Raw genomic sequence first — 27,920 nt, forward strand, 5'->3', positions numbered from 1 at the left:
AATGGACCGCACAGAAGCCCTGCGGTCCACCGAGGGAGAAGATCCCGGCGGCCATCTTCAGCAGGTAAGTAAGAAGTCACCGGAGCGCGGGGATTCAGGTAAGCACTGTCCGGTTTGCTTTTTTAACCCCTGCATCGGGGTTGTCTCGCGCCGAACGGGGGGGCCATTGAAAAAAAAAAAAAACCGTTTCGGCGCGGGACAACCCCTTTAATGAGTGTGTCTGCCCACCTATGGAATCTGATTACTAGTTCATTTGGTAAAGCATATTTTTATGGTAAAAATATAGTAAAAAGAAATGCTGTCTTTGCCTCCGTCATTAACGCACCATTCTAAACCTGTGTCGGACCACCACCTGTGACCGATTCCACCTATGTTATGTATGCTTTTGAATGAATTCTTACTTTGCAGCATATTTTCCACACCTACCTAAAACTTTTGCACAGTACTGTATTTCAGACATTTTGACAACTTTTCAATTACGGACCAGTAACAGGCAGCAGTATTTGTTATTATGTGGGCAGCGCCCTGCCTTCTTTTGTACTAGTCCATCACTCAGTATACTCATGTTTATTGTTCTTGCATGCATTATGTATTTAAAATCTTCTGTATTTCAGATGTATAGCATAATACTATTAACAACAGCAATAAGTTATGTAATTCATTCTTGGTGAAAGGAGGAGCAGGGTATCCTGTATGGCTTGTGAATACGTTAGTGGGCTGTTAATCCAGGGTTGTTTATACTATGTATGCAGTATACTCGTCAGAAGACAATTATTCAGTTGTTGTTTCTTTTAGGTGGCATACTTGGCATTTTTAATGCTCTACACATATGTGGTCCTGGTTAAAATGGAAAGTATGCCTTCTGTGCAAGAATGGATTGTGTTCTCATTTATAGTCACCACTGCTGTGGAGATGACACGGGAGGTGAGTACTATGCAAACACTGTAACACTAAAATGCTTTATAGATAGGAAACAAACCGGCCGGAATGCGCAACGCCCCCTTCAAACTATTACAATATATTACAATGGCAGCACGAACTTCGATAGCACAGCAGTGGCGTAAACCAACACTCCCATTCGAACTCCTTGTAACCCGCATCAATAAAACCCTTTTAAACGAAAAACTCATAATCAAGACAAAATCCAGCAATTTGAAAAGGTTTGGAGCCCCTGGATAACCTACACCAACGTACCGAACCTACCCTATTTTGTGAGATTATAGGCAGAAAATGAATAATGACACACTTAAAAAAAATAAATAAATAAGAATGGCATTAGAGCAACTCCACATCTATATACTGTAGTCAATCTATAACACAACAATGAGTGGGAGATATCGGAATCGGTTACCTCCTTTCTGAGTGATGTACGATGAGATGTTGATTTTTCCATGCATACAATTGAAAACTTTATCCTGTCTATTGTTCCTCTTTTCCTTCTTTCCCCTTACCTTTTCCTTTCTTTTCCAATATTATCTCATTTTTCATAGCCTTTTTTCTTACCCCTTCCTCCTTGTTGTATTATTACCAATGGTTCATGCCCGTCTAAAAAACGGAATCTCTGTACTCCAATGTTAACCCTTTCCAATCCAATTTGTATCCTGGTTTTCCTAGGGGGCTTACTCTTTTTCTGCTGTTATACAACGGCGCTATATGCTGACTAAAGCCAGTACTACATGAGGTGACACATTTGATAGGCTCTGACAGCAGAGAGGTTGGCAATATGCAGTAAGAGAACCCCGATGGACGTCTTCCAACATCAGAGCTGTACAGCCTTAAATCATAATGTCTTTAGACGCCGGACAGTGGATTGTAGAGGGTTAAGACTTGACTATATCCCCCTGCGCAGGGTCTTTGAGGCAGAGTGTTGCCAACTTTAAGTTCAAACCAAATAAAACTCTTTGCAACGTAAAATGCTTTATAGACTTGCTAGTGAAGTAGAGTATTATACTTGTATGACATTCTATGTCCAAAATAAACCTGTTCACAACATTAGGTATCTAACACTGCTTATACTGTATGTTTATCTCATGAGTAGAATTATCACATTATCATGAATTCTTTCCATTCTCATGATTGGTGGAGGTCCCATAGCACAGAAGTAGCGAGCTAATGGGCTGCAATGGTTTTGCAGCCTATCATGGCCTATGATCACTATTGTAAGTGATAAGGCATTGCAGTACAAAAGTACTGCAATGCATTATTATAGCGATCATAGCTTTTATGGTTCAAGTCCCCTACTGGGACATAGAAAATGTAATAGTGAAAAAAGACAAACAACAAACCCCCTTTTTGGAGCACTTTCCTGTTTCTATAAAAAAAAATCCAGCATATATCATCATATACATAATAACGTGTACAATAAATTGAACACACGGTTTATTCTGCATAGCAAAAGCCGTTAAAAAACTCCCTAAAAAACGTAGGCGAAGTGCTTTTTTTGTTCATTTTCCTTCCCAAAAAAGCAATAAAGTGATAAAAAAGCCATATGTGCCCCAAAATGGTACCAATAAAAACTACATCATGTCACGCAAAAAAAAAAAACCCTGACAGAGCTTCAGCCATGGAAAAATATAAAAGTTTATGGAACTTCGAATCCAACAATATAAAATAAATAATCCCAGAAAAGGGGTTTTATTGTGCAAAAGTGGTATCGTCATAATCATACTGACCCATAGAAAAAATATATTGTGTGATTAATGCTGTATGATTAACGCTGTTTTAAAAAAAACTATAGCAGAATTGATGTGTTTTCTCTCCCTGCTCTCAAAAAAATAAAAGCTTTACAAACAATACATTACATGCACCCAAAAATGACAATAAAAACTACAATTCGCCCTGCAAAAAGAAAGCCCTCATATGTCCATGTTGACGAAAAAATAAAGAGTTATGGCTTTTGAAAAGTGGAGATAAAAATTCACAGAAAATCATTGCGTCTTTATGGCTAAAAAAGGCCATGTTCTTAAGAGGTTAAAGGGGCCATGTTCCATCTGAGTTTGCTCAGTTATAAACTCGGACAGAACTCAGATTTAAAAAATCGCCCACGTCAATTGAGTTTTAGAGTTAAGTTGGATTTAGACTGAAAGATGATCGCTCAAAAATTGCTCAAGCAATAATTTGAGGGACAGTTTTGAGCGATCATCTTTGCATAACTCTTAAGTAGCTAATTAGCTACTTAAAGAGTTAAATGCAGGCGGAGGGGGACACCGCTGATAACTCAGAGAAAAGCAGCTGTTTTGTATATGCTAACAGCTGCTTTGTTCTTGCTGTGTCCCATTGAGCTGATAGCTCAGAGAAACAGCAGGAGTGCTGACAGCCCCTTTGTTCTTTGAGCTTTTAGCTGGTATCCCGCTGGGAAGTCCCAGCGTGATACCAGCTGGAAGAATGCTATCAGTGCCGCCCCTGTGAAAATCAGCCTGCAGCACTTATAAGAGTCATCCTTGATTTCTATCTTGCTTGGAAACGACGATGAACAAATAGTGCATGAACAGTGCATGATGGCAGCACACTTAGACACAACGATTATCGCTAAAAAGATGGCTTTTGAGCGATAATCGTTGTGTCTAAATGGGCCTTTTGTCAATTAAGTTGCTTCCAGATGCAATAAAGCACAAACAATATAAAGAAGTGCCTATATAATGCTTACCTGTTTTATTCTCCTTAGGGCTCTTTCCCATGAGCATATTGGAAACGGCAGGCCGATATACACTGTGATCTGATGCATTGGATTCCAATGCATCAGATCACATAGCTGTACTCCTGAGACGCAAAAGCGCCCGGCCAAACCAATAAAGTGTCAGGCATTTTTATGTCGGGCCCAAAAGATAGTCCTGGAACTATCTTTTGGGCCGGAATACGTCGGCCGCTGCATCCTATAGGAGCCCATGGCAGCGGCCGGGGGTGGGAGGGAGTTTAGCAGTGTGGCTGCTAAACTCCCTCCCTTAGCTCTCCTCCCCCCATGCAGGCTCACCCCTGCTCTCCTCCCCGGTCACTTTTTGCAATGGGAGGGGGTGGGACAGGGGCGGAGCTGAGCGCCGGCCTGCCCTGCCTCCTCCTATTGGTGGCTGCGGACAAGGCGGGATGTTGGCGGAGATAAGCTCCTGCCTTCTCCCCGCCCCTTGTCCATAGCCATCAATGGGAGGGGGTAGGACAGGACAGCGATTAGCTACGCCCCTTCTCCTCCCATTGCAAAGAACGACTGGGGAGGAGAGCAGAGGTGAGCCTGTGACGGGAATGGAGGGGAAAGGGGAAACGTCATGGTGACCACAAACGTTAGATTTGTACACCTGTTCATGAGCTTCTACGCCCCAGATAATAGCGCATATCGTCCGACCGATATATGTTCGTGGGAATAAAGCCTAACACTGACAGCCATATAATAACATGCTAAGCCTAGGACACAGTTAGTTAAATGGGGTTCGTGTAATATGTAGTCACCTACTCCTTTTATACTTTTCTCACACACAATGCATGCTTCTAAACAGTGGCAGTGCCATTTAACGCAATTTACTTACAGTGCAACAAAAAGCTGATGTAATTGCATTAATATTTTCCTCTGTCATCTGTTCTATAGTTATCGTACTTGCCTTATTAAACATGCAGTTGTCTTTAATGTAATTCAGTTGCTAAATCTCTCTTAGTAATGCTTAACACATTCTTCTATGTTTTATGTGGCAGATTTTTATTTCAGAAGCTGGAAAAACTGCTCAGAAACTTAAAGTGTGGCTCTGCAGTTATTTCAATGTCAATGAATTGCTGGCGATATTGACTTTCCTTATTGGTTTCTGTCTGAGATTCGGCTCTAGAGATTTCACAGTTGAATTATCTGAGAACTTTGTCTTTATTGCTGGAAGAATTATATACTGTCTGAACACTATTTTTTGGTATGTGAAGTTAACGGACTTGTTAATTGTCAGTCAAGAGGCTGGACCATATGTTTTCATGATTGGAAAAATGGTAAGAATGTATAAACACGGCTCTGGTTACACTTGCATTAATTCTGTCTGAAAATGTGATGGCTAAAATAAAATATTCTGCTGTGCTCTATGCAATAAAAGCCCTGGACCTGTTGAACTCAGAATAAGGGTGAACACCCACTGGCGTTTTTTTCTCCACTGCGCTGCGAGAGTAAAGGTAAAGTCTCGCAGTGCAGTGCGAGAAAAAAAAACGCATCACGCCGGGATATCGCCAGTCTTTTCAATGGGGCCAGTGGCAGCAGCGCTAGCCCCATTGAAAAGAGATGGAGAATGCCGCGGACTTCTGCCACAGCTGTCACAGCTGTGGCAGAAGTCCGCGGCATTCTATCCCATTGCTTTCAATGGCTGCTGCCGATCCCATTGAAAGCGCTGCTTTCTGCCAATCCCCGCAGTATGATTATCGGGGAAGGGCTTGAACTATAAGCCCTTCCCCGATAATCATCAATAAGTGTTAAAAAAGAAAAAAAAAATTACTCACCTCTCCGGCGCTCAGACGCGTCCTCCGGCTGACTCCCGTGCACTGCTGTTAAGCTCTTTCAGCAGGAGGGGAGTTAAAAATCCCCACCTTCTGAAAGGGCTGTGCTGATTGGCTGAAGACTCAGCCAATAGCAGTTAGTGCTTAGCTATTCGCTGAGCGCTCAGCCAATGACACATAGCCCTTAGCTATTGATTCATGAATAGCAATATCTTAGCTATTCATGAATGTTACTAAGTGACAGAGTGGGAGATTAAAGAAAAATGAAAAGAGGAAGTCAGACTAAACAATACAGCGTGCATGAGTTAGGTCGGCTCACACAGCAGTTAGACGCTGCGTTATACACCACACTCGTGTGAGCCCGGCTTAACTCAATGAAAACAAAAGATCAGATCATAAGGCTGGCTTCACACTGGCGATAGGCTTTCTTGCGATGTGAGAGTGAGTGAAAACGCATGATAATGAAACCAATGATTTTCAATGGTTTCATTCTCATTTGCGATGTCTTCACTCAACCCTCGCAGCACTAAGAAAAATCTGAGCTATCGCCCATTGTTTTTGATTGATTTTCAGAGAAGGGCTTATATTTCAAGCCCTTTTCCGAAAATCATTACTACAGGTGTTGCCTGCAACCCACTGCTTTCAATGGGGCGGCAACAGCACCAGCCCCATTGAAAGCAATGGGATAGCATCGCGGACCTGTACCTTGGCTGTGACAGCTGTGGCAGGGTATTCCTTCATCCCCGCAGGGATGACGGAATACCCTGCCATAGCTGTCATAGGTGTCACAGCTGTGTCAGGGGAGCGCGATGTACTCCCTATATTTACTATGGGGCTGGCGCTGCTGCCGCCGGCCCCATTGAGAACAATGGATAACAGCGCAGATTTTTCTTAGCGCTGTGAGGATTGAGTGAAGACATCACAAATGAGAATAAAACCATTGAAAATCACTGGTTTCGTTATCATGTGTTTTCAGTCACTCTCGCATTGCAAGAAAGCCTATCGCCAGTGTGAAGCCGGCCCAAGGGTTTTATGACAGATCTTGGTAAATCTGTCCAAGAAATCATTACAGATCTATCTTATTTGTCATGGATCCTTTAAAAGCAGAGTGCTTTTGATCTAGAAACTAGTAGCAAGCAGCTGGAAGAGAGCAGAGTATTACCAGTACTATGTGCGCAGCATGCAGGGGGAGGGGGGGCGGAGCAGGAAGTTTGTGAAGTGAAACTCCAGCCAATAGCTGAATTAACATGTAATTAAAATTAAGAGACAATCAAAATTAATATGAAGACTTGTTCCTTAGATAAAACGTGTAGTTTAGTACACGTTTAGTGCCCTTATTTGTTTTTTCAGAAGAATGTATTCTTTATTTCAGTTGTCAAAGATGATTTTCCTTGTGGTTATCATGGGAATAGTAGTGGTTTCCTTTGGTGTGCCAAAGCAGGGAATCCTTCATCCTAATGAAGAACCATCGTGGTCCCTTGCTAAAGCTGTAGTATTTCGTCCATACTGGATGACCTATGGGGAAATGTTTGCATATGAAATAGATGGTAAGTTAAGCGCCAATTACACATAGATGCATACAGATTCTTTGATAGAAGATTTAAGAGATGAACTGTACTTTAACCCCTTCATGACATGGCCTATTTTGGGCTTAAGGACGCAACAATTTTTGGCGGATTTTCTTCTCCTTTTATCAAAAGTCATAACTTTTTTATTTTTCCGTCGACGCGGCCGTATGAGGGCTTGTTTTTTGCGTGGCGAACTGTAGTTTTTATCGGTGCCACTTTTGGGTACATAGACTATATTGTAAAACGTTTTTTTTTTATGATAGCAGGGAGAGAAAACGCATCAATTCTGCCATGGATTTTTTTTTTTTTTTTTTTACAGCATTAATCATGCAGCATAAATGAGACATTCCATTTTTTCTGCGGACCGGTATGGTTACAACGATACCAAAATTCTTACATTTTTTTAGGTTTTCCCACTTTTCTGCCATAAAACCCTTTTTTTTGAAAATCTTTTTTCTATTCTAAATTGCTGCATTCAAAGTCCTGTAACTTTTTTATTTTTTGATGTATGGCGCTCTATGAGGGCTTATTTTTTGCGAGACGAGCTGTAGTTTCTATCGGTACCATTTTGGGGTACATACGGCTTTTTTGATCACTTTTATTGCGTTTTTAGTGAGGCAAAATGCTAAAAATTAGCATTTTGCCTCAGTTTTTTAGTGTTTTTTTTAGCAGTTTTTCCGTGCACAGTCAAAAGCATGTGCAACTTATTGTACGCATCGTTACGGACGCAACAATACCAAATATGTGGGGTTTTATTTTTTTTTTACCTTTTTTTATGCTAATCTAAGAAAAAGCATTAAAAAAGTTTTTTTTACTCTTTTTTTTTACATTTTTTAAATTCATTTTTGTAATCTTTGTTTTTTTTACACTGTTTGTGTCCCTCTGAGGGACTTTAACCACTGCCCTGATGATCGCTGTCAAAAGGCATGGCAGAGCTACTGCTCTGCCATGCCTTATCGCTTGTACAGCGATCATAGGCATAGGCAATACAGGACACCAGTGTCTGGCATCCTGTTGCCATGGTGACAGGCCAGGCTCTCGCGATGACATCGCGAGTTCCGGCCGGAGACACAGAGGGAGTTCGCTCCCTCTGTGAACTCTTTCCCTGCCGCAATCTACTTAGATCGCGGCAGGCAAGGGGTTAACAGCGGGGGGCGCATCTCCGATGCCCCGGCTCCCGCTGCGGGATAGCGCGGGATCATATGTGATCCCGCGCTATCTCCAGGACGTAAGTTTACGTCCTGTTGCGGGAAGTACCAGGCTGCCAGGACGGGTTAATCATACAAGACTAAAGCAGAGACAAAAGATATGTTTAGGTAATATAAGTTGAACAGCCATTATATACAGGGAGGTGGACAAAAATATGGAAACACCTACGAAATGCATTGGATTTAAATCATTAGCACTGAGCTGCTCTTTTGACCCCTGCTTTGGGTAGTTTTGGGAGCTGGTAAAAGCTTCTAAGTGGCTCAAATCCCTGATCAATGGGACCTTGTTGCTTGGGCAGATGTTCACTATTCCCAGCAGCATCTGTGTCATATTACCTCCCCTTAAAATTGGACTCTCTACCTGTGTTATTGAAATATGATTTATAATCCCATGTAATTTAAGGCATGCATTTTGTATGGTGTCTCCATATTTTTGTCCATCCCCTGTAAGTGATATATTCTGTAAATCTTCCAATACAGCTTTTATGTGATCAGAAATCACCAGAGATCTTTTGGTTCTTTTTGACACAGTATGGGGTATAATGATAAATAGAGATGAGCAGAGCGAATATACTCGTTTCAAGTAATTACTCGATCGAGCACCGCGATTTACGAGTACTTCGTACTCGGGTAAAAAGAGTGGCGGAGCGGGGGGTAGCAGCGGGGAACAGAGGGGAGCCCTCTCTCTCTCTCCCCCCCCCCACTCCCCGCTGCAACCCCCCACTCACCCACGGCGCCCCCCGAATCTTTTCACCCGAGCTCAGGCGAAAAAGGGGCGTGGCTGAGTAGGTTCCCTCATCTCTAATGATAAATAATGTCACAATTTTTTGTTGTAACCCAGGTACCTAGTAGATTTCAGGATGACAGATATCACGCACCCTTGCAATCTGGTGCTACCCTTAGATTTCGTGCACATAGCACAGCAATATGCACAGAGCCTGTATATCAGTACATTAAAAATTAAACTATTTTGAAAACACCATTTTCAAATTGTAATACCAAATATGAGTAAAACTGCATGGACATGCACATCCACATGTATTGTACTGTAAATCATCACAGATTTTCATTGCAGAATCTTCAACAAAAATCTGCAACATTTGAAGTCACCCAAGAATGTTTTTGTAGAGCTGTAATAATTAATAGCATCAAACCCATATCTGTCCAACATTCTCTAAGTACACAGATTAGTGTAACAATAATATCACTACAAACAAGACCAAATTTTTGCTACTAGCATCCTCCATAGTCTGACAGGCAGAGACTGGGTTGACACATTTTGACACTGATTAACCTTTCTCTCATGAAATAAATCTCTAGCCACAAAACTTTATTATGCCCCATCCTAGACTATAAAAAGTCTAAAACAGGAATAACAAGATGGCCCACTCATGACTCATCTCTTGTCCCCGAGTTAATTTAGGTACACTGACTAGTTCAATCAAGCATACCCTTTGAGATTTAATAAATGCATACCCTTTCTAACTTTTGATCTCCTGTTAGTAAATGTCTGTGAAAAGCTGTATTGAGAATACAAACTGTAACATCATAATGGGTAATATAGCAAGCCCTGCCTGCATGTATGGAGAGAACAGTACAGACTATTATCATTGTCGATGGCTGTGCGCTCAGATCCAGACATCTTGGACATAAATCTGTATGTTCTTTAGCACACATATCCTTCAAATCAGAACTTACCAGCTAAGGCTCTTGTTGGACATATATTGGCTAAAGATGCCTCTATTCCTATGGCACACAAACAATTGTTTGTATTTCTGCAGGAACCCGCAAGACCATCTTAAACACCGAGCTAGTGCATAATAAACCCACCCTTTGTTTATTCCTCAAAAAATGTATCTTTTTTACTTAGAATGGATTGGGAAGATGCATCCCTACAAAAAATAACCCAAATTAAAAGATTCTTTGAAATATGGATTCCAAAGATCTGACAATTACCACTACATATAACATTGGGAATCCATGACTGGCTTCCAGTGAACAATTTGATTTAATAAATGCATACCCTTTCTAACGTTCAAACCCACAGTAGGAATCCTTCAGTCCTCTGCCCCTTAGCCCCAGAGCTTAAGGTGCCACTACATTCTTTGGTATACCACAACCTTCAGGATCCCCCTCAGATAGATGTCAAGGGGTGTTGAGTCAGGGGAATGAGAAGGGAATTCAACAGCAACTCTTCATCCTACCCAACATCCAGAATGACATTCAAATAGGCTCTGATGGCTTGGTGCATAAAACACAAATGGCCAGTAAAATGGATATGTGAAGCAGGTTGAGGTACACTGGGACAGTAACTGTACTTAACAATAAAAAAGGTCCAATTAAACCCCTGGATGACAGTCCACTCCAGACACTGAGTCCTGGTAATTTGACTGCTTTGTCCACATAAATGTGAGGATTTTCTGGATACAATATACTGTACCATTTTGTTTAAATTGTGCTTCATTAGACCAAAAAATGTTCTTCACAAACTATGCTTTCTCAGGTACCATGTGTTGAAACCATTCACAGTACTACAATCTTTAATCAGGATCACTTTCATTCATGGTGTGTAACAATCTCAGGATGTAAACTTTCCAATGTGCTCTCTTAAGAATGTGTTGTATGCTTGATCTGCTAACACTGGTCTCATGTTCACATTGTTTGATGGACGTTTGCGGTGAGCGTGTAAACTGTTCCAACATCAAGTAATGAGAATGGGGGTCGAGGAGAGGGTGGAGTTAGTACAGTTAGAACGGACAGAATAGCTAATAGAACCATTAGTAGCAAAATGAATATGAAGCTCAACAGCAACCGTATAAGTGTATGGCAACGAATGCAAGAAGTCTGATTGGTAAAGTGGGTGAGCTTGAAGTGAGAATGACTGATGAAAATTAGGACGTGGTGAGAATAACAGAAACATGGCTTGCGATTGGGCGGTGAATTTACAGGGTTACAGTCTCTTCAGACGAGACCGTGTGGAACAGAAAGGGGGAGGGGTGTGTCTATACATTACCTAATGCCAAGGCTACAAGAAGATATAGGTGCAGGAGACAAAAGCGTGGTATCTCTGTGGGTAGAAATACAGGGAGAAAAAAACTAACAAAATCCTGATAGGGGTTTTCTATAGGCCACCAAAAGCAACAGAAGAAATTGAAATCTTATTATTAAGGCAAATAGAAAAGGTGTCAAACCGCAATAAAGTAATTATTATGGGGGACTTCAATTATCCGGATATAATATGGCAAGACGAAACCTGGAAATCTCACAAGGGTGATAAGTTCTTGAAAACAATTAAAGATAACTACCTTACCCAATTTGTGAGGGAGCCAACTCGAGGGAGGGCCACTCTGGACTTAGTATTAACTAACAAACCGGACCGAATCATGGGGGTGCAGGTTGAGGGACACTTGGGAAATAGTGACCACAATATAATTAATTTCCAGCTGTCATTAAATAGAAAGCCTTATCATGGAGCGACAAAAAAACTAAACTTTAGTAAAGCAAAATTTGATCAGCTTAGAACTACTATCGGTAACAATAATTGGGACAACGTCCTCAAAAATAAAAGCACAGACAACAAATGGGAGAAGTTTAAAAACATCCTAATTACCTCATGTGAGCAGTTCATACCCTTTAAAAAAGAAAGCGTTTAAACTACAAAAACAAGAAGGCAGCGAAGAAGCGTTAAAATCATACAGGGAAAAAAACAATATGAAAAGATCAAAATTGCTAAAGAGCGTAAAAATAACCCTAAACTATTCTTCAATTATATAAACAGTAAAAAGATTTGCACTGAAAGTACTGGCCCTTTAACAAATAATGAAGGACAAACCATAGAAGATGATGGAGGGAAAGCAAATCTATTAAATAGTTTATTTTCAAGTGAATTCACGAATTAAAAGAAATGTCACACAAGATGCAGGGGAATAAAACAAATCCTCTGCTAAATATTCCATGCCTAACACAGGAAGAATGCAAAATTGGTTTAAAAAAAGGATTAAAATCGATAAATCGCCGAACCCAGATGGAATACACCCAAGGCTTCTAAGGGAACTAAGTGACATCATAGCTAGACCACTATTTCTTACATTTAAGGACACTATAGAGACTGGGATTGTACCACTGGATTGGCGCATTACCAATCTGTTTCCAATATACAAAAAGGGGTCCAAAAGAGAGCCTGGTAACTACAGGCCAGTAATAATTGGAAAAATATTTGAGGGGTTTATGAGAGATGCCATCCTAGAATACCTCAAGGAAAACAACAGTATAACCCCTCATCAGCATGGGTTCATGAGGAGTCGATCATGTCAGACTAATTTGATCAGCTTCTATGATGAAGTAAGTTCTAGGCTGGACCTGGGATAGTCTATTGATCTCGTATATCTGTTTTTGTTTTTTTTAAGCATTTGACACCGTGCCACATAATAGGCTGATATATAAAATGAGACAGCTTGGTCTAAGCTCCAATATACACTAAATGTGGTACTGCTAGGGAAAAGTGATATGGAAAAAGACCTGGGGGTACTAGTGGATTGTAGATTTAACTGGAGCAATCAATGCCAGTCAGCTGCTGCAAAAGCAAATAAAGTCTTGGGGTGCATTGAAAGAGATATAGGGGCGAGAGATGACAACATTATTTTTCCACTATATAAGGCACTTGTCAGGCCCCACATGGAATACCGTGTAAGGTTCTGGACACAGGTGCTCAGAAAAGATGTTGCAGCGCTTGAGGGGTTTCAAAGAAGGGCGACTAAATTAATAAACGGAATGAGAGGACTAAAATATCCAGAGAGGCTATCAAAGTTGGGATTATTTACCCTGGAAAAAAGATGTTTATTGGGCAATCAAATAACTATTAGAGATGAGCGAGTATATCCGCTAAGGCACTACGCGCTTGAGTAATGTGCCTTAACCAAGTATCTCCCCGCTCGTCCCTAAAGATTCGGGGGCTGCCGCGGCTGACAGGTGAGTTGCTGCGGGGAGCAGGGGGAGCGGGGGGGGGGGGAGAGAGGGAGAGGGAGATCTCCCCTCCGTTCCTCATCGCACTCCCCCGCCGCTCCCCGCCCCCTGCCGGCCCCGAATCTTTGGGGACGAACGGGGAGATACTCGGCTAAGGTACATTACTCGAGCGAGTAGTGCCTTAGCGAGTATACTCGCTCATCTCTAATAACTATGTATAAATACATGAGGGGACAATACAAGGATTTCTCCCATGACCTGTTTATACCCAGGACTGTGACAGTAACAAGTAGGCATCTAGAAGAAAGCAGGTTTCATCACCAACATAGAAGGGGGCTCTTTACTGTAAGAGCGGTGAGACTGTGGAACTCTCTGCCTGAGGATGTGGTGATGGCAAAATCCACAGAGGAATTTAAGAGGGAACTAGATGTCTTTCTAGAACGCTATGATATTACAGGATATAGACATTAGGTGACCAGTGGGGTTGATGATTTCAAATGTTGGTCCAGGGATTACTCTGGCTGCCATTATGAGTCAGGAAGGAATTGCCTTCCTCTGGTCCAACAAGGAAGGGGATTAAACAGGCTGAACTAGATGGACATTGTCTTCATTCAGCCTAACATACTATGTTACTATAGCCAAGAAAGCAGGACTGTGCGACGCTTCCCAGATTTTTGCTTGTTCACATCATACCTGGTGCCATAGTTTTCTAAATTGTCACAAATGCATGTGATTGCCAGGTGTCTATCTGTCTAACAACCAGCTACAAACTGTCAGACAGAGTACTGGTGTATCCATAGGGGTTTTGGGGGGATGTAGTCCGTCTATAATCCCTCATTCAGTGCACAAGGGGGAAGGACCTGTGAGGACGTCACTGTCCTGTGATCAGGCTCTACTGGTTTAGGACCTGCGATGACATCACTGTCTGTGATCAGGGGTGGAGCTCAGAGACCATGTGACTGATCACATGATGAGCACACGGCTGCTGTCAGGCTCCGTGTTTTATATATGCTTTAGGACCTGGGTTGACATCACTATCATGTGATCATGGGCGGAGCATGTGAAGCACTCACACACACACTCACAGACAAGTGGTCATTAGCACTTTAATAATGCTGAATATTGCCATCATAATTCAATTTGGATTTTAAAAAAGAATGTATAGATAACCATTATTAAAGTGCATATACATTTTTTGGGTCACCCTGTATGTCTTACAGGTTTATTACTGTTTGTTTCCTTTATAAGCTTGTGCCAATGACTCAGTCACGCCCCAACTCTGCATTACTGGAAGTTGGCTGAATGGATTTCTGCAGGCAGTTTATGTGTTTGTACAGTACATCATTATGGTCAACCTTCTCATTGCTATAATAACGTAAGTAAGATGATCATTGAAAGTATGTTTATTACTTATGCTGATATATATTACTGATATTTTCAATCCCCTTTTCCCTCAAATGTATGATGGAAAAAATAGCTGAGATTATTTACAGCAAACATGTAGACAATCATAACAATGTGGACAACACCCCGAATTGACTTACATTACGTATTAACAACAATACTATTGCCATGTTAAGTGTGTATGATTCGATTCCCATCATTATCAAGAATTGTTTAATGTAAATTGTTACTTTACTTTCACTCTATTGCCCAATCTTACATTGTGCATGGAAATCTACAGGTAGCATACTGAGGAGACCATACAACTTCCAAGGATCCCTCCGTCTAATTGATAGGCCTCAGCAACCTGCGTCCCTCAACACACAATATAAAATTGCAGGAAAAGGCAAAAGTAAAGCGACATTGTAGGATTCTTTAAATAATCAAAAGGATTGGACCATCTGTGGCCAGATGTTCAACTAAGGGTTTGGTGCTGATTTGTACAGTGTTGATAATAGGTGCCCCTATGTTTCTTACAGTAATGTGTTCAAGGAGTGTAAAGCAATTTCTGATCATCTATGGAAGTTTCAGCGCTACTATTTCGTCATGCGGTACGACAATAAGCCGGTCCTTCCTCCTCCCTTCATTCTTCTCGGTCATTTGGCTTCTGTCGCAAACTGGCTTTGCGGACGGAGAAAGACATCAAGTTCTAAGGTGCCGAGTAAGTCAAATCTACAGTTTTTTTTTTCTGATTTAATTTTCTTACTTATAGTTGCTTTCTCTTTGGGAAATCCAGCAGAACAACGATCCTATTGTTACAGTCTTTATTTCATTAATTCTTGCACAGAACTTTTCCTGACTGAGGAAGATAATAAGAGGCTGCATGAGTTTGAAGAGGAATGTGTACAGATCTATTTTAAAGACAAGAAGGATGACAAAAACTCAAAAAGTGATGAAAAAATTCGGGTAACATCAGAAAGGTACATTTCATTGGAAATGGAAGTGCAGACACTCTTGAGATGCTTCTGGCTTACAACTATCTATTGCTAGTTAACATATTTCTTATCAATGGATATTATGATGACATGCATTAGTAACTGTGGATATATTATGAAGTTAGACCAGATCTGTTAGTTCAGCAATATTTATTTAAAAAAATCTTTTAATATAAGGGACAATATAAACATGTTCTGCTTGAGATAATGCCATCATTCACATTTCCTGCAATGAAGAAAAATCACTGTGTTAGGCCGCCTGCAGACGAGTGGGTCGGATCCGGCGGCGAGAATTCTCGCCGCGGGACCCGACCCGAGAGCCTGCAGTGACGAGCGTGTACTCACCCGCGCCTGGCGGCCCCGCCTCTTTCATGTGCCGGCTGCCGCGCAGACCGGAGCCGGCGGCCGGGTGAGTGCGAGCCCCGCACAAAAATAGGACATGCCGCGGTTTGTTTGCTGCGCGACATTTCGCGCGGCCAAACCGCGGCCGTCTGCATAGGAGTGCGTATTGTAATGCACTCCTATGCAGACTTTCAGTGGCGGAAATACCGCCGCGGGATTTCCGCCCGTGTGCAGGCGGCCTTAACATGAGAATGAATAATGTTATATTAAAATGAAACACCTCATTGTTTTTCTGGTGAAATTCTTGGCTACCTTTCCAGTGAAAAAATTTGAGTTGAATCCAAGATGGTGGCATTCAAAATGGCCATCATGTTGGTAACATGACCTAACTGGTTTACACCTTACCTGACAGTATGCTAAATTGTATCACCGTCTGTCAAACCATTTTTATTCTAAATGTGTGCTTCAACACTTTTGAGACACCCTATACAATTGTCATCCCAGAAACAATTAATATTGCCTGTTTAGAGACCACTAGACATTTATGGCAGAACGCTATTAAATCCAGGACTTAAGCATTGACCTTATTTGTTTCTGCTCCTCAAATTAAGCTTTGTAGTAAAGACTGTCTCAATGTAATTCCTAAGATCAGATATTTCAGACAAAACTGTATAAAAATGTGATAGGTTTGTTTACACATGCTCATCCAAAACAACAAGCCTAGTGCCACATGGTAGTTCCCAAGATGTTCTCTATTCTTGGTAAATACACTGCTTTCAGGTTTATGTTGATATAGATGTTAATCTTGGTTCATAGACATCCAATGTATACTATTATTTCTAATTTTATAGAGTGGAAGATATGTTTGAGGATATGAAGGATGTCAGAGATCATGTCAACTCCATTAAAGATTTACTTCACCATTTAGATGATCATCTTGGACATCTACAAGATCTCTCAGGGCTTACATTGGACTCCATGAAAACTCTCACTGCACAGAAAGCCATGGAATTCAAAAGAAGCCATAGCATGATGTCCTGTGATTCAAGCTTCTCAAAGCAAACCATTGATGATGGACTTGGTCAATCAACCACATGGAAGAAAAGCAGAAGTAGGCACATTTTGGCCCATTCCTTTTCACAACCTCATCAAGAAAAGTATAGTAAAACTTTAAGTTTACAACAAAGGATTAGTGGGTCAGATTTTAGTCCTGTATACAGTGCTTTCCCGCAATTCCAGCATGGAGCTTTCTGCGATAATAACACAGATTATGGCAAAGACAAATCTCTAAAAAGCAGGCCTGATATAACACTTGAAACATTATATCAAAATTCTTCATCTGAATTGCAACCAATGGAGGTTCCAGAAGTTATAAATGTTTCAACAGTTGTTCAGTCTAAAAAGAATTTAATACAAGTTATACCAAAATGTCCAGAACTGGTCCCTTCGGCATTGCTTGGCAAAGCATACAAAGAGGAAGGATTTCTGCATTGTATATTTACTGATGATGACAGCAAAGCTATTTATGAAAAAGACAGTGGAGATGGTGGTCCATATTTCAAAATATCTTCTGAACTGAAAGCAATGGAGGCTAAACTGCCATCACCAGAAGTGCCTCCAAATGATGACAGCCATGGTGCTATTGTTAAAAAATTATCGAAACAATACAAAAGTCCAGGTAATACTGCATTTGGTTGCCTGTCTTTTTGTTGATAGCAATGTTATAATTTGTGTACAAAAGATGAGAGAAAATTGCAGCCCCAATTACTCCTCATCACTTTGCCTATTTTACAGAATGCAGCATCTTAACACCATTGATCACTGTGTTGTGACTATGTAACTGCACATTTCTATTAATGATAGCACTATTTACTAAAGATTTAGAACCCAGCCCGGGCTCTCCACTCTGCTAACGAAACTAGACTGTGCGCCCCTCTGAACCGAACTTCTCATTCCCGCCCCCAAGAATTCTCCAGAGCAGCACCAGTCCTCTGGAACGCACTACCAAAGGATACCTGGGCAATCCAGGACTCACAGAACTTCAGGTGTGCTCTAAAAACGCACCTCTTCAGGGAGGCATACCGCATTCCCTAAACAAACTCCTCTGTACGTCGTCTGATAACATGCTCCCTGACCTACTGACTGCAATCATTGCCAGCCATGTCAATTGCCCATGCTGTCATACCGTTACTGCCATCACACGGCTAAATGTCTGACCATTATCTATGTGTATAGCATCCCTCACACTCCACCTCGCTATACCGTGCACATCTCCAGCCCCTTTACCTTCTGTATCACCCCATTACTTGTAGTACATAAGCTCGTTAGAGTAGGACCCTCATCCCTATTGTTCCCATTAACTGATTACTATGTAACCGTGGTTCTGTAATGTTTGTACTTTTGTCTTTCTGTATTTTCCCTGTCTATGTAAGCGCTGCGGAATATGTTGGCGCTATACAAATAACAATTATTATTATTAGAACCCTGTTAAAAGATGTTGATAGAGATTAAAAGTCACATAATATCATTGTTTTCTTTTTCTAATATAGGCAACAAGGCTCCTGAAGGAAATCAAACGTATTCGGAGATAGCGGTAATTTTTATTTTTACAATAGAAAGATTATTAAAGCTAATAAAGAACTATCAAATATAAGAAGTGATGACTTGACATATTGTAGCAAATATCAGGTTACTGACCTAGTATGTATCATCCAGAAAGACTTTACTGCCTGATAAGCATCTGACAAAATCAATGTGATCATTATCAAGCATGGAATTAGATCTAGCCTCAGATGACCTCAGACATCATAGTGCATAATTGGCAGCTGTCCCAAATATCCAGAGCAATCCAGTGTCTACGGTCTTCCTTTTATTGAGCAGTGTCAGATTTTGTTTTTCCATCCCAAGGAATGTACTACTTCTGGCTTTACTTCGTGTCCAGTTCTATGTTCTAGCTAAGAAACAATAAACAAAAACTAAGAAAAACAAATGAACATGAACCAAACATTGAGAGTCTCGGTAATCTGGTTATTAAATTGTGTCTTTGGGAAATGCAGAATTTCCTTAGTGCTGAACAATGAATAAAAACTGTTTTCAGATTCTGTATTCCAATTCAGTAGCTATTTTAGTATGAGGAAGGTAAAGACTAATGCTTTTCCGAGGCATCCCTCTAAGAATAACCCCAAGAAAAATATTTATCTCTTTTCTCAATCACAGCTATACCACAAGGAGAAGGACCATCTTAGAAGATCACATTCATGCACAAAATTAAAGGAATTACAACAACATTCTCCAGTGAAATCCATTAACCAATGTATGTAACACATATTCCGTATAATGATATGAGTGAAAGAATGCTTTGTGTAGACATTCCACAGATAAAGTTTCATGGGATACTAATGAGATACGTTTTTTGGCATATGAGGTTCATATGTAATAAAGCTGAATTAGTAGCAACTGCAGTTGTTTATGATTTTATTCATTTAACTAAGTTGAATGAAGGGAAGAAGTGGATTTCAAACTCTGTGGGAGTAAATAGAGCTCCGGACCCTACAAAGATTTATTGTGGAATTATTCATCACAGAATATTGTTTAAACTCTGCAGACCGAGGGTGTACATATATGTACATATATGACCTCAGTTGCAGCGCTCCATGCCCAGTGGTTATCATTTGTATTAAGCTGTCTATACCGACTGCAGCATGTAAGCCTTCTCCGTCTCCCCCATCAACCCCATGAAAGCTTCCAGGCCTGCTATGGATTAAAGCTTATGTCACAGAGCTTAATAGGCTAATGTAAAATGTACAATATACTGCAATACAGAAGTGTATTGTAGGACTCAATCAAATGATCACATGTTCAAATTCTCTAGTGGGACAAAAAAAATCATAAAAAATGTTCAAATTTTTTTTTTGAAAAGTTTGGAAAAATTGACAGTTTTAGCAATTTCAGGCCACTTCAAAAAGTTTTAACATTTTTCAGTAGATTAAGTTATAACTCTTGTAAGGCGGGGAAGAAAAAATGCCAATAAAAATGGATTAAGCAATAGGTTAAAGTATCCTAAAAGGCATATGAGCCTTAGAGCTTGGTGCTTGTTTAACATTTTTGCTGTTTCTTATTTCATTTGAAGATATAGAAACATTTTTTCAGAAAAATAGTTACAATAATCCATGTTTGTTAATTTTTCTCTCATATGTAGCTGATTTGGATGGCAGATCAATGTCATGTGAAGATCTCCACCAGACAAACTCAACAGCAGCATTACTACAGGTCTGTATGGTGCCTGATCATTTATAATACTGGCCCATCCTGTATAATTCATCACATCAGTATTATACAGGATGGGCCATGGAGAAGTAGCCTGGCATCACACTCTTATGTAAGCTTTCTGAAATAAAATCTGTCTTTATCGCATATAGCAACCAATCACAATGCAGCTTTTATTCCTTCTACTGTGGTAAAATAAAAGCTGCACCGTGATTGGTTGCTATGGACAACAAAGAAAGATTTTGTTTTAAAAAGCTTTCATAAGAGTGGGTGCCGGCTACTTTTCCATGGCCCATCCTGTATTAACTGATGAACCTGATATGCCTGGAGATAACTCTACTAACATTTGAATGTTATTTTTTTGGAAACAGGAGCAGTATAACAGCAGATACTCTTCAACCAACACGTTGTAAGTTTACCTTTTTTTATGATATCTGATTATGACTATGTATTAAAATTAGTACACAGAGTATTTTAAAATAGATGTGAAATAGAGCATGATGTATAATTGGCTGTCACTTACTTGACAAAGAGTAAAATATCAGGCACTGGCATGGATGTGTAAGGGGCTCAGATGATGTTTCCTCAGATGGTATAAAGGCGACCTCTACTGGTCGTCGTACATCACTGCAGTTTGTGTATTTCTCCATGGAGTGTTGTATACTACTTCTGATTGGCTGCAGAGATGAGTTGTGATGTCTCGAGGACTAAAGATGAAATAGAAAGGTGCAGGGGCTTGAAGTGCTTGGGAGGGAATTGTAGAAGCCAGACACTGGGTGAGAGAGCAGCAAACTGGAGAGCGATCTTAGTGGTGCATTGCATGTAGAGACTGCATTGCATGGAGAGAAAGCTGCCAGAAGAGTGAGGAGTCAGCTGAGGCAGTTGTGCAAGACATGTCCCAGAGATTCTGTGCCTGCTAGAGAGGACCAGTGGTCACCTACTATGGTCAACATGTTCTCCAAGTTTATTTGTTAGAATAAACATATAAATGTATATATTTCTTGTAAGCCCGGTGTCCACATCGTACTCTGGTTCCTCTGTCACCTTCCCTACCGCAACAGATGCATTATGCTATTTATTTTCTTGACATTTTAGTTATTATGTAACTAAGGAGTAATCTGGTGTGACAGGTCATACATAATACTACAAATTCTATTGTTGGTGCTGTTGGCTGTTTAGTCGTTCACAACCCTCAGGGACCCTAAAGGCTCCCTCCCTCCATGTTTTTCGGTTTTGCACTGCTTCTTTCAGTTGTGTGATATCCATGCCAGTATCAGCTCTGACAGTATCAGCCATCGTTTTCTTTGGCAGCTAGGTCTTGTTTTGCCACTGATCTGTCCAAGCATTATACATTTTTTTAGCAACTCTGCTCGCATTACATGGCCAAAATCTGTGAGTCTGAGTCCGTTCATCTTTCCTTCCCAGTGATATATCAGGTCTTATACCATTCAGAACCTCTCTGTTTGTTTCTTTCGCCGTCCAGAGCATGCGCAGCAGCTTTCACCAGCACCACAGCTCAAACTATTACCAGGTGACAAGAAATAAATTGCTCCATTCACCCTTAAAATGTAACTTTTATTATTATATTACCATTTTTGCAATTTACAATCTTGGTGAATTTTTTGCAATCTGCGGGCCGCAGTCATAGTAAATTGCATGGCACACTGCAATCCCATTGACTTCAACCCCATTGATGTCACAGGGCTACACAGCAATCTTTAGTTGTACAACCTGTGTTATGGTCAAAATTTCAAAATTGCCATGTAGCCCTATTGTTAATAAACCTGGTGCATTTCTAGTGAGTTGTAAAAAGTGTCTAAAACACATAATACGAGTGTATCTGGTGCACAGTATGTACGCCAGTTTTTTGCAGCAGCTTGAGACATTTTGCATAGTTAATCACCCCATTGTGTTTAATTTATTGATTGATAATCCATCATAAACTGTTCATTTTTCTTTTAGGCCTATTCCGAAAGACAGCTTCACAAGTAAGACATTTGTCAAGTGACTATGTTTCTTCTGCTACAAATAGATTCCAGCGAGTAATGTGCCAATGAGTCCTTTGTAGGGACTTAGTAAAGTGTTTGTCGAGTGCTATTGGTGTGATAGGAATGCTAAAAGACAAATTAAAGGGGCCATTGGAGATGTCCTATCTTTTGAAAAGTAGAAGCTGTTTCTCTCTTGCACATTACATTTCCTTAGTGGAAGTTGCTGACAACTTGTGCATTTGGGGCAAACCGGTTATTTGTACAATGAACAATGGCACAAAGTGAGTTACATAGTCATCATTATTGCCTGGTTTATCACCAAGAACAATTGTTTTTTTACCAAAGATGTGCAATGTTCTTGATAATAGACCAGGCAATATTGGCAGTATAAAGTGGTGTGCATTTTGAGGCCCTCTAGCCTCTTCCTCAAACATAAGAAAGTCTTATGGTGTTTTAAAAAAACTGCTGCTGCCACCCCATTGAAAGCAATGGGATGAAGGCAATCCCCGCAGCGATGATGATTTTCTTGAAATATAAGCCAAACCCCGAAAACCATCCCTGCTGCAGGAAAAAAAAAAGTCTTAACTCACCTACAAGCGCTGTCCGGCTCTCCTCCCTGGTCCACAGCAGTCTTCTTCTTCCTGGTGGTTGGGGCTTGAAAAATCCCTGCCTCCTGAAAGTGCTGGCTCTGATTGAGTGCTGTGACCAATCAGAGGCAGTACTAAGCTATTCACTGAATGACAGCTAAGCGCTGCCTCTGACTGGTCACAGTGCTCAGACAGTCAGAGGCAGCGCTCAGCCATTCATTGCATTTAATGAATGGCTGAGCGCTGCCTCTGATTGGCTGACTGCAGGACCAATCAAAGCCATTCAATCATTGAATGGCTGTGACTGGTCTCTGCGCTCAGCCAATCAGAGGCAGCACTTCCAGGAGATGGGGATTTTTAAATCCCTGGCCAGAAGAGAATGATGCAGAACAGTGCCAGGAAGAAGATGCACCAGAGCCCTCCGACAGCGCTGCTAGGTAAGTTAAGATTTTTTTTTTCAGCAGCTAGGGGTTATTTTCAGGGTAGGGCTTTTGTTTCAAGCCCTTCCCCAAAAATTCCTGCAGGGGTTGTCTTCATTTGAATGCTTTCAATGGGGCAACAGCAGTGCCAGCCCCATTGAAAGCAATGGGATAGCATTGCGGATTCTTTCCTCCCCATGGGGAGTCCCATCATCACTGTACACAGCGCTGTCACAGTGTTTTTTGTGATGAGGGGACCTTCGTGGAGCAGCTGCTCCAGTGAACAGGCAAAGTTTCATGCAAAAACTTTCATACCCGTTCATGCGTTTTCAACATAAGCGAGGAGTGCATTTTTTGTGTGCACATAGGTGCGCAAAAAACAAGCATGTCTGAATGAGCCCTAAGGAGAAAGTAATTTTGTAAGCATTTGTACAGCTATATGTTAGATTGTTAAGGGTTTGATCACTGAAACTCCCAAGATTGCTGGAATTGGGGAACCTTGGTAAGGAGCAGGACCAAGTGGTCAAGCATGTGCTATATCAACTCCTTGCAACTATATGGGATATTCAGCAACAGTTGCATGAGCAGGCTCAACTTGTTTCATATCTCCCATAGAGTTGAACAAATTACATAGTCTTTTATAATCCAGCAAATTATACTTTTCTGAATACATTTCCAAGTACTTGAAAGTAGAGCAACAATTTGGAAAAAAGGTGGGGAGTAAAATGGTGATAAATTCCCTTAAATAGTGTAGCAATGAAAATATTTGGATTAAATTCAGCTTTTTTTTTCAGAGTCTGGATGTAATTTCAGAACATCCATGGATACATCTTTCTATTATTCCGGTAAGCAATGTTTGAGGAAATTTGTATTATATTCAGCAGATATTAATTTAGATATAGTGGAATTAACAATGGGACTTATACTATGTCTTCTGCAGCCATTGAAAGAAACAACTTGTATCGACTTTCCCAGAGTATTCCCTTTACTCCTCTTCCTCCAGTAGGTAAGTGGACAATTTAGTGAAATCAAAGTTGCTTTAAAGGGGCTGCTGAGTAAAATTGTATTATTTTTCCCCAGAAACAGTTCCACTTATTATTCATGGTCTACTGTATGTCTGGTATTGTAGATGAATGCCATGCACTTTTATAGGGATTAATATTTTGTATTTATGATTTATTACAGGGGAGCTAATTACTGTATATCGTCTGGAAGAGAGTGCCCCCATCACCCTAAATAACAGCATGTCTTCCTGGTCGCACGATGGCTTCTATGCTGCAATAGAGGTTCTAAGTAAAAAAGAAATGGGAGGAGGATTACGAAAGGCTGTGAAAGTACTATGTACTTGGTCTCAGAATGACACCCTCAAGCCTGGGCACCTCTACATCATCAAGTCCTTCCTTCCCGAGGTGGTGAATACCTGGTCAGAGGTCTACAAGGCAGAAACAGTGCTCGAGCTATGCCTCAGAGTGAGTATTTTAAATATTTTCTATTTGGTCGTCAATTATATAATCTATTATCCTCTGAGCACATCAGGCATTCTTTATAGGAGTCTATGGAGATGGACGGAAACATACAAGCAAGTCCATTTTATTCTATTCTGTTTGTCATTGAGAAAGTTAGTAAACTCATTTCAACTCAACATTTCTAGGAAATCCAACAACAGAGAGCTGCTCAAAAACTGCTTTATGCCTTCAATCAAAGGAAACCAAAAACAATTGCATACGCTCCAAGGTAAGCCATTTGTCCAATGTTTTGTTTGATACCTAGTATACCGGTATAGTGCCAAGCTTCAGCTATAGTGCTTAGATGGTATGTGCGTCTTTGATTACCTTATAAATATATATTAAGAAATTACCTAAATGTCATCTTTGAAAAACAGTGGTATTCAGACTTGTTTTCATTAGCTGCAAGGGCATTTCATCAAAGGCTACACATAGATGAAGGTGGGAAATTTGAGTCATAGCTGAAAAAGAGGAACACATTTATTAATGAAGAACAGGAATGAATTCTGCTGCTATGTAACAAATTTAAGGTCATGTATTCGAGCAATGTATGAAATCTATTTATACAGGTCTCTGAAATAAATGCCTTTAATCTTCATTGCAGTTTGTATTTCATAGCTGCAATTTGTAACATTTCCTATTATAAATCAGGCACAAGTATTAGGCCGGCTGCACAGGGGAAAGCCGGATTTAGCATGCGGGGAACCTGGAGCGGATTCCGGCTGTAACCCCAACCAGTGACTGCTTTTCCTGTATTGCGGATGACCGTGGATGCTCACCATTGGTCATGCGCAGTACAGATTTTTTTTAAATGTTTGTTTTTCCCGCGCCATTGCTAGGTGATGACGTGGGTACTCACAGCCCATCCGCAATGTTAATTGTGGATGGGCTGCAGGTCTAACAGCTTCCATTGGCTTCAACGGAGGCCGTCCGCAGCAAAATAGAGCATGCTGCAATTTTTCCTTCGCTCACAGAATATGCAAGTCGTTTTCGCAATTGTGAAGGAAAAAGCAATTTTACATACCTTTCAATGCATGCAATTTGCTGCGGATCCTCTGTGCGGATGCCGACCATAGATTCCGCAATAGTAATCCATTTGTGTGAAGCCACCTTAAGGTGAATATAGAATATGAACCCCCATGGGGATAGGGCCTAATGTAAGTGATTGTAATCTAGTACAGATTATACGGAATATGTATGTGTTATATAACATTTGTAAAATAAATAAAATGCGGTTTGCTTGTTGGCAGATTTCTGGAAGTGTTCCTTTTGTACTGTCATTCAGTCCGTCAGTGGTTTACAGTGGAAGAATACATGGCAGGAAAGTTTAGAAAGTACAATAATAACACAGGTAGTGAAAGTGTGCCAACAAATAAATTGGAGAAGACTATGCTGGCCTTCAGCCACTGGACTTATGAATATACGAGAGGGGAATATCTGGTCTTGGACTTGCAAGGTATGTTCCTGCTCTGCTGGCCATCGGGGCAAACAAAGCTTGATATGTGAAACTGCTGTATCTAAAGATTAGCACTCTGGGAACAAATGTATATGCAATGAGAATGAAGTCTGAGTGACAATTAACCAGTTACAGAGTATGTCATATAAGGGATCTGTGTAAAGATAGCCGTTCTACATTGTATTCAATGGTCATCATATTGGTTTGTTTTGTCTCCTAAAGGTGTTGGTGAAAATCTGACAGATCCATCTGTTATAAAAGCAGGGGAACATAGGTGAGATATGGCTATATAAGTGTAATCCAACTTCAGGCTTATCAACTGAGCCAAGGAGAACGGGACTGCTACCATGTCTAGCCTACTTACATCACTTGCAGGCAACCCTGGTTTCATAGTCATACCACTCATCTGTTGTATGGTGGCTCCTTAATGCTTGAATATTTTATTCATTCCAAATTTTAATACTGCTGGTTTACAAATTCTTAAGTTCAACATTTTGGGTGAAATCAGACTCTTATATGCTAGAAAAGAAACCTGAGTAGCAATAGACATTCTGAGCCCAGTGGGAAAGAGTCAGGTTGCCTTTCTGGCATACATGAGCCTGATTCAGGCCATTCTTTTGTCAGTCAACCAAGTAATTAATGTTGGATTAATAAAATATTCATGCACTGCTTTTCAGTGTGTTGATCCACATTCTTTAATGTTATTACCTGGACTTTAAGGGTAATGGTCAACTCTAGAGGACTCTGCACCCACATATCCAGTTTACATGAGTCATGATTCCTGACACACTCTCTTAAGGCCCTTTTACACACAAAGATGATCGCTCAAAAGATGGCTTTTGAGCGATCATTTTGCATAAACTAGTAATTGGTACCAATGCCTATTGGTACCAACCAGTAGTGTATGAGCCGGCGGGAGCTATATTTAGAGAACAGCAGGTGGTCTGTTCTCAGAGTACATTCCCTTTGTTCTGCCGCGAGGCTGACAGCTGAGACAATGTAATCAGTGCTTCCCGGGTAGAAGACAGCGTGCGGTCCTTCTTATCAGCTCTTCTACTGAACGATGGATTTTATGCCAAACTAAAAATCATAGTTCGGCAGAAAAGTGAAAGATGGGTACATTTACGCGCAACAATTATCGCTCAAAAGATGGCTTTTGAGCGAATTTTGAGTGATCATTGTGTGTAAAAGGGCCTTTATAATTAACACTGATCTTATCATTGCAGCATAAAAACTAGTTTGCAATCTCATAAGCCCTAATGAGCTTGACTGCACTGACCGTTATGATGATAAAGATCACATCTTCCTTGCATCAGCTTTTTTCCATATTTCTTCCTCTTGATCAGATCACAGGAATTGATATTTGGTCCAGCCAACCTCGGGGATGAAGCCATTTTAAACTTCTGTACAAAACATCAATGCAATGCATTCTGCAGATATCTGAGACTTCCGGGTAAGTAAATGTAGGACAACGTTATTATTGCAACATTGTGATTGCAAGCAGAAATGGTTGTTGCTATTATTAAGGCCCTATTTAACTAAAATCCTTGATTGAAGTGAGTCCTGGAAGTTAACACTGAAGGCCTATTAATAAGTAATCTTGGGATCCAACTATCCAAATGAATGAAAAGATTACATACAATCCATCAGTGGTCTTCAAACTTTGCTGTTTATATATGTATAAGTGATATGTATTTTATGCTAATGAAGGACTATACCACTTCTGGCATAAAAGCATTTCGAAATTCACTACTTATATGGCTGGCCACAACTTCTTATACAGTCAACAC

The 27,920-nt window shown here is 40.6% G+C and overlaps 1 protein-coding gene and 1 long non-coding RNA gene across 2 annotated transcripts in view; one reads left to right on the forward strand and one right to left on the reverse strand.

Moving 5' to 3' along the window:
• LOC136612356 (transient receptor potential cation channel subfamily M member 7-like) overlaps positions 1 to 27,920 on the forward strand; it is an 88,578-nt gene that overhangs the window by 58,083 nt on the left and 2,575 nt on the right. The window contains exons 20-38 of the mRNA XM_066592644.1: positions 796 to 924; positions 4,678 to 4,956; positions 6,824 to 6,998; positions 14,438 to 14,564; positions 15,112 to 15,293; positions 15,420 to 15,552; positions 16,761 to 17,587; positions 18,459 to 18,502; positions 19,126 to 19,222; positions 20,108 to 20,178; positions 20,547 to 20,584; positions 22,138 to 22,163; positions 23,964 to 24,014; positions 24,110 to 24,175; positions 24,355 to 24,638; positions 24,821 to 24,903; positions 25,925 to 26,130; positions 26,353 to 26,404; positions 27,477 to 27,583. Coding sequence (XP_066448741.1) covers positions 796 to 924; positions 4,678 to 4,956; positions 6,824 to 6,998; positions 14,438 to 14,564; positions 15,112 to 15,293; positions 15,420 to 15,552; positions 16,761 to 17,587; positions 18,459 to 18,502; positions 19,126 to 19,222; positions 20,108 to 20,178; positions 20,547 to 20,584; positions 22,138 to 22,163; positions 23,964 to 24,014; positions 24,110 to 24,175; positions 24,355 to 24,638; positions 24,821 to 24,903; positions 25,925 to 26,130; positions 26,353 to 26,404; positions 27,477 to 27,583 — 2,977 coding nt within the window. The remainder of the gene's footprint in view (positions 1 to 795; positions 925 to 4,677; positions 4,957 to 6,823; positions 6,999 to 14,437; positions 14,565 to 15,111; positions 15,294 to 15,419; positions 15,553 to 16,760; positions 17,588 to 18,458; positions 18,503 to 19,125; positions 19,223 to 20,107; positions 20,179 to 20,546; positions 20,585 to 22,137; positions 22,164 to 23,963; positions 24,015 to 24,109; positions 24,176 to 24,354; positions 24,639 to 24,820; positions 24,904 to 25,924; positions 26,131 to 26,352; positions 26,405 to 27,476; positions 27,584 to 27,920) is intronic.
• Positions 18,503 to 27,649, reverse strand: LOC136612357 (uncharacterized). Its single transcript, XR_010790386.1, has 3 exons — positions 27,410 to 27,649; positions 25,028 to 25,135; positions 18,503 to 18,863 (listed from the first exon to the last, which is right to left on the reverse strand). It is a non-coding gene; the product is annotated as an uncharacterized lncRNA (long non-coding RNA).

The sequence above is a fragment of the Eleutherodactylus coqui genome, chromosome 2 (assembly GCF_035609145.1).
Source record: "Eleutherodactylus coqui strain aEleCoq1 chromosome 2, aEleCoq1.hap1, whole genome shotgun sequence".
In the NCBI taxonomy this organism is placed as follows: domain Eukaryota; kingdom Metazoa; phylum Chordata; class Amphibia; order Anura; family Eleutherodactylidae; genus Eleutherodactylus; species Eleutherodactylus coqui.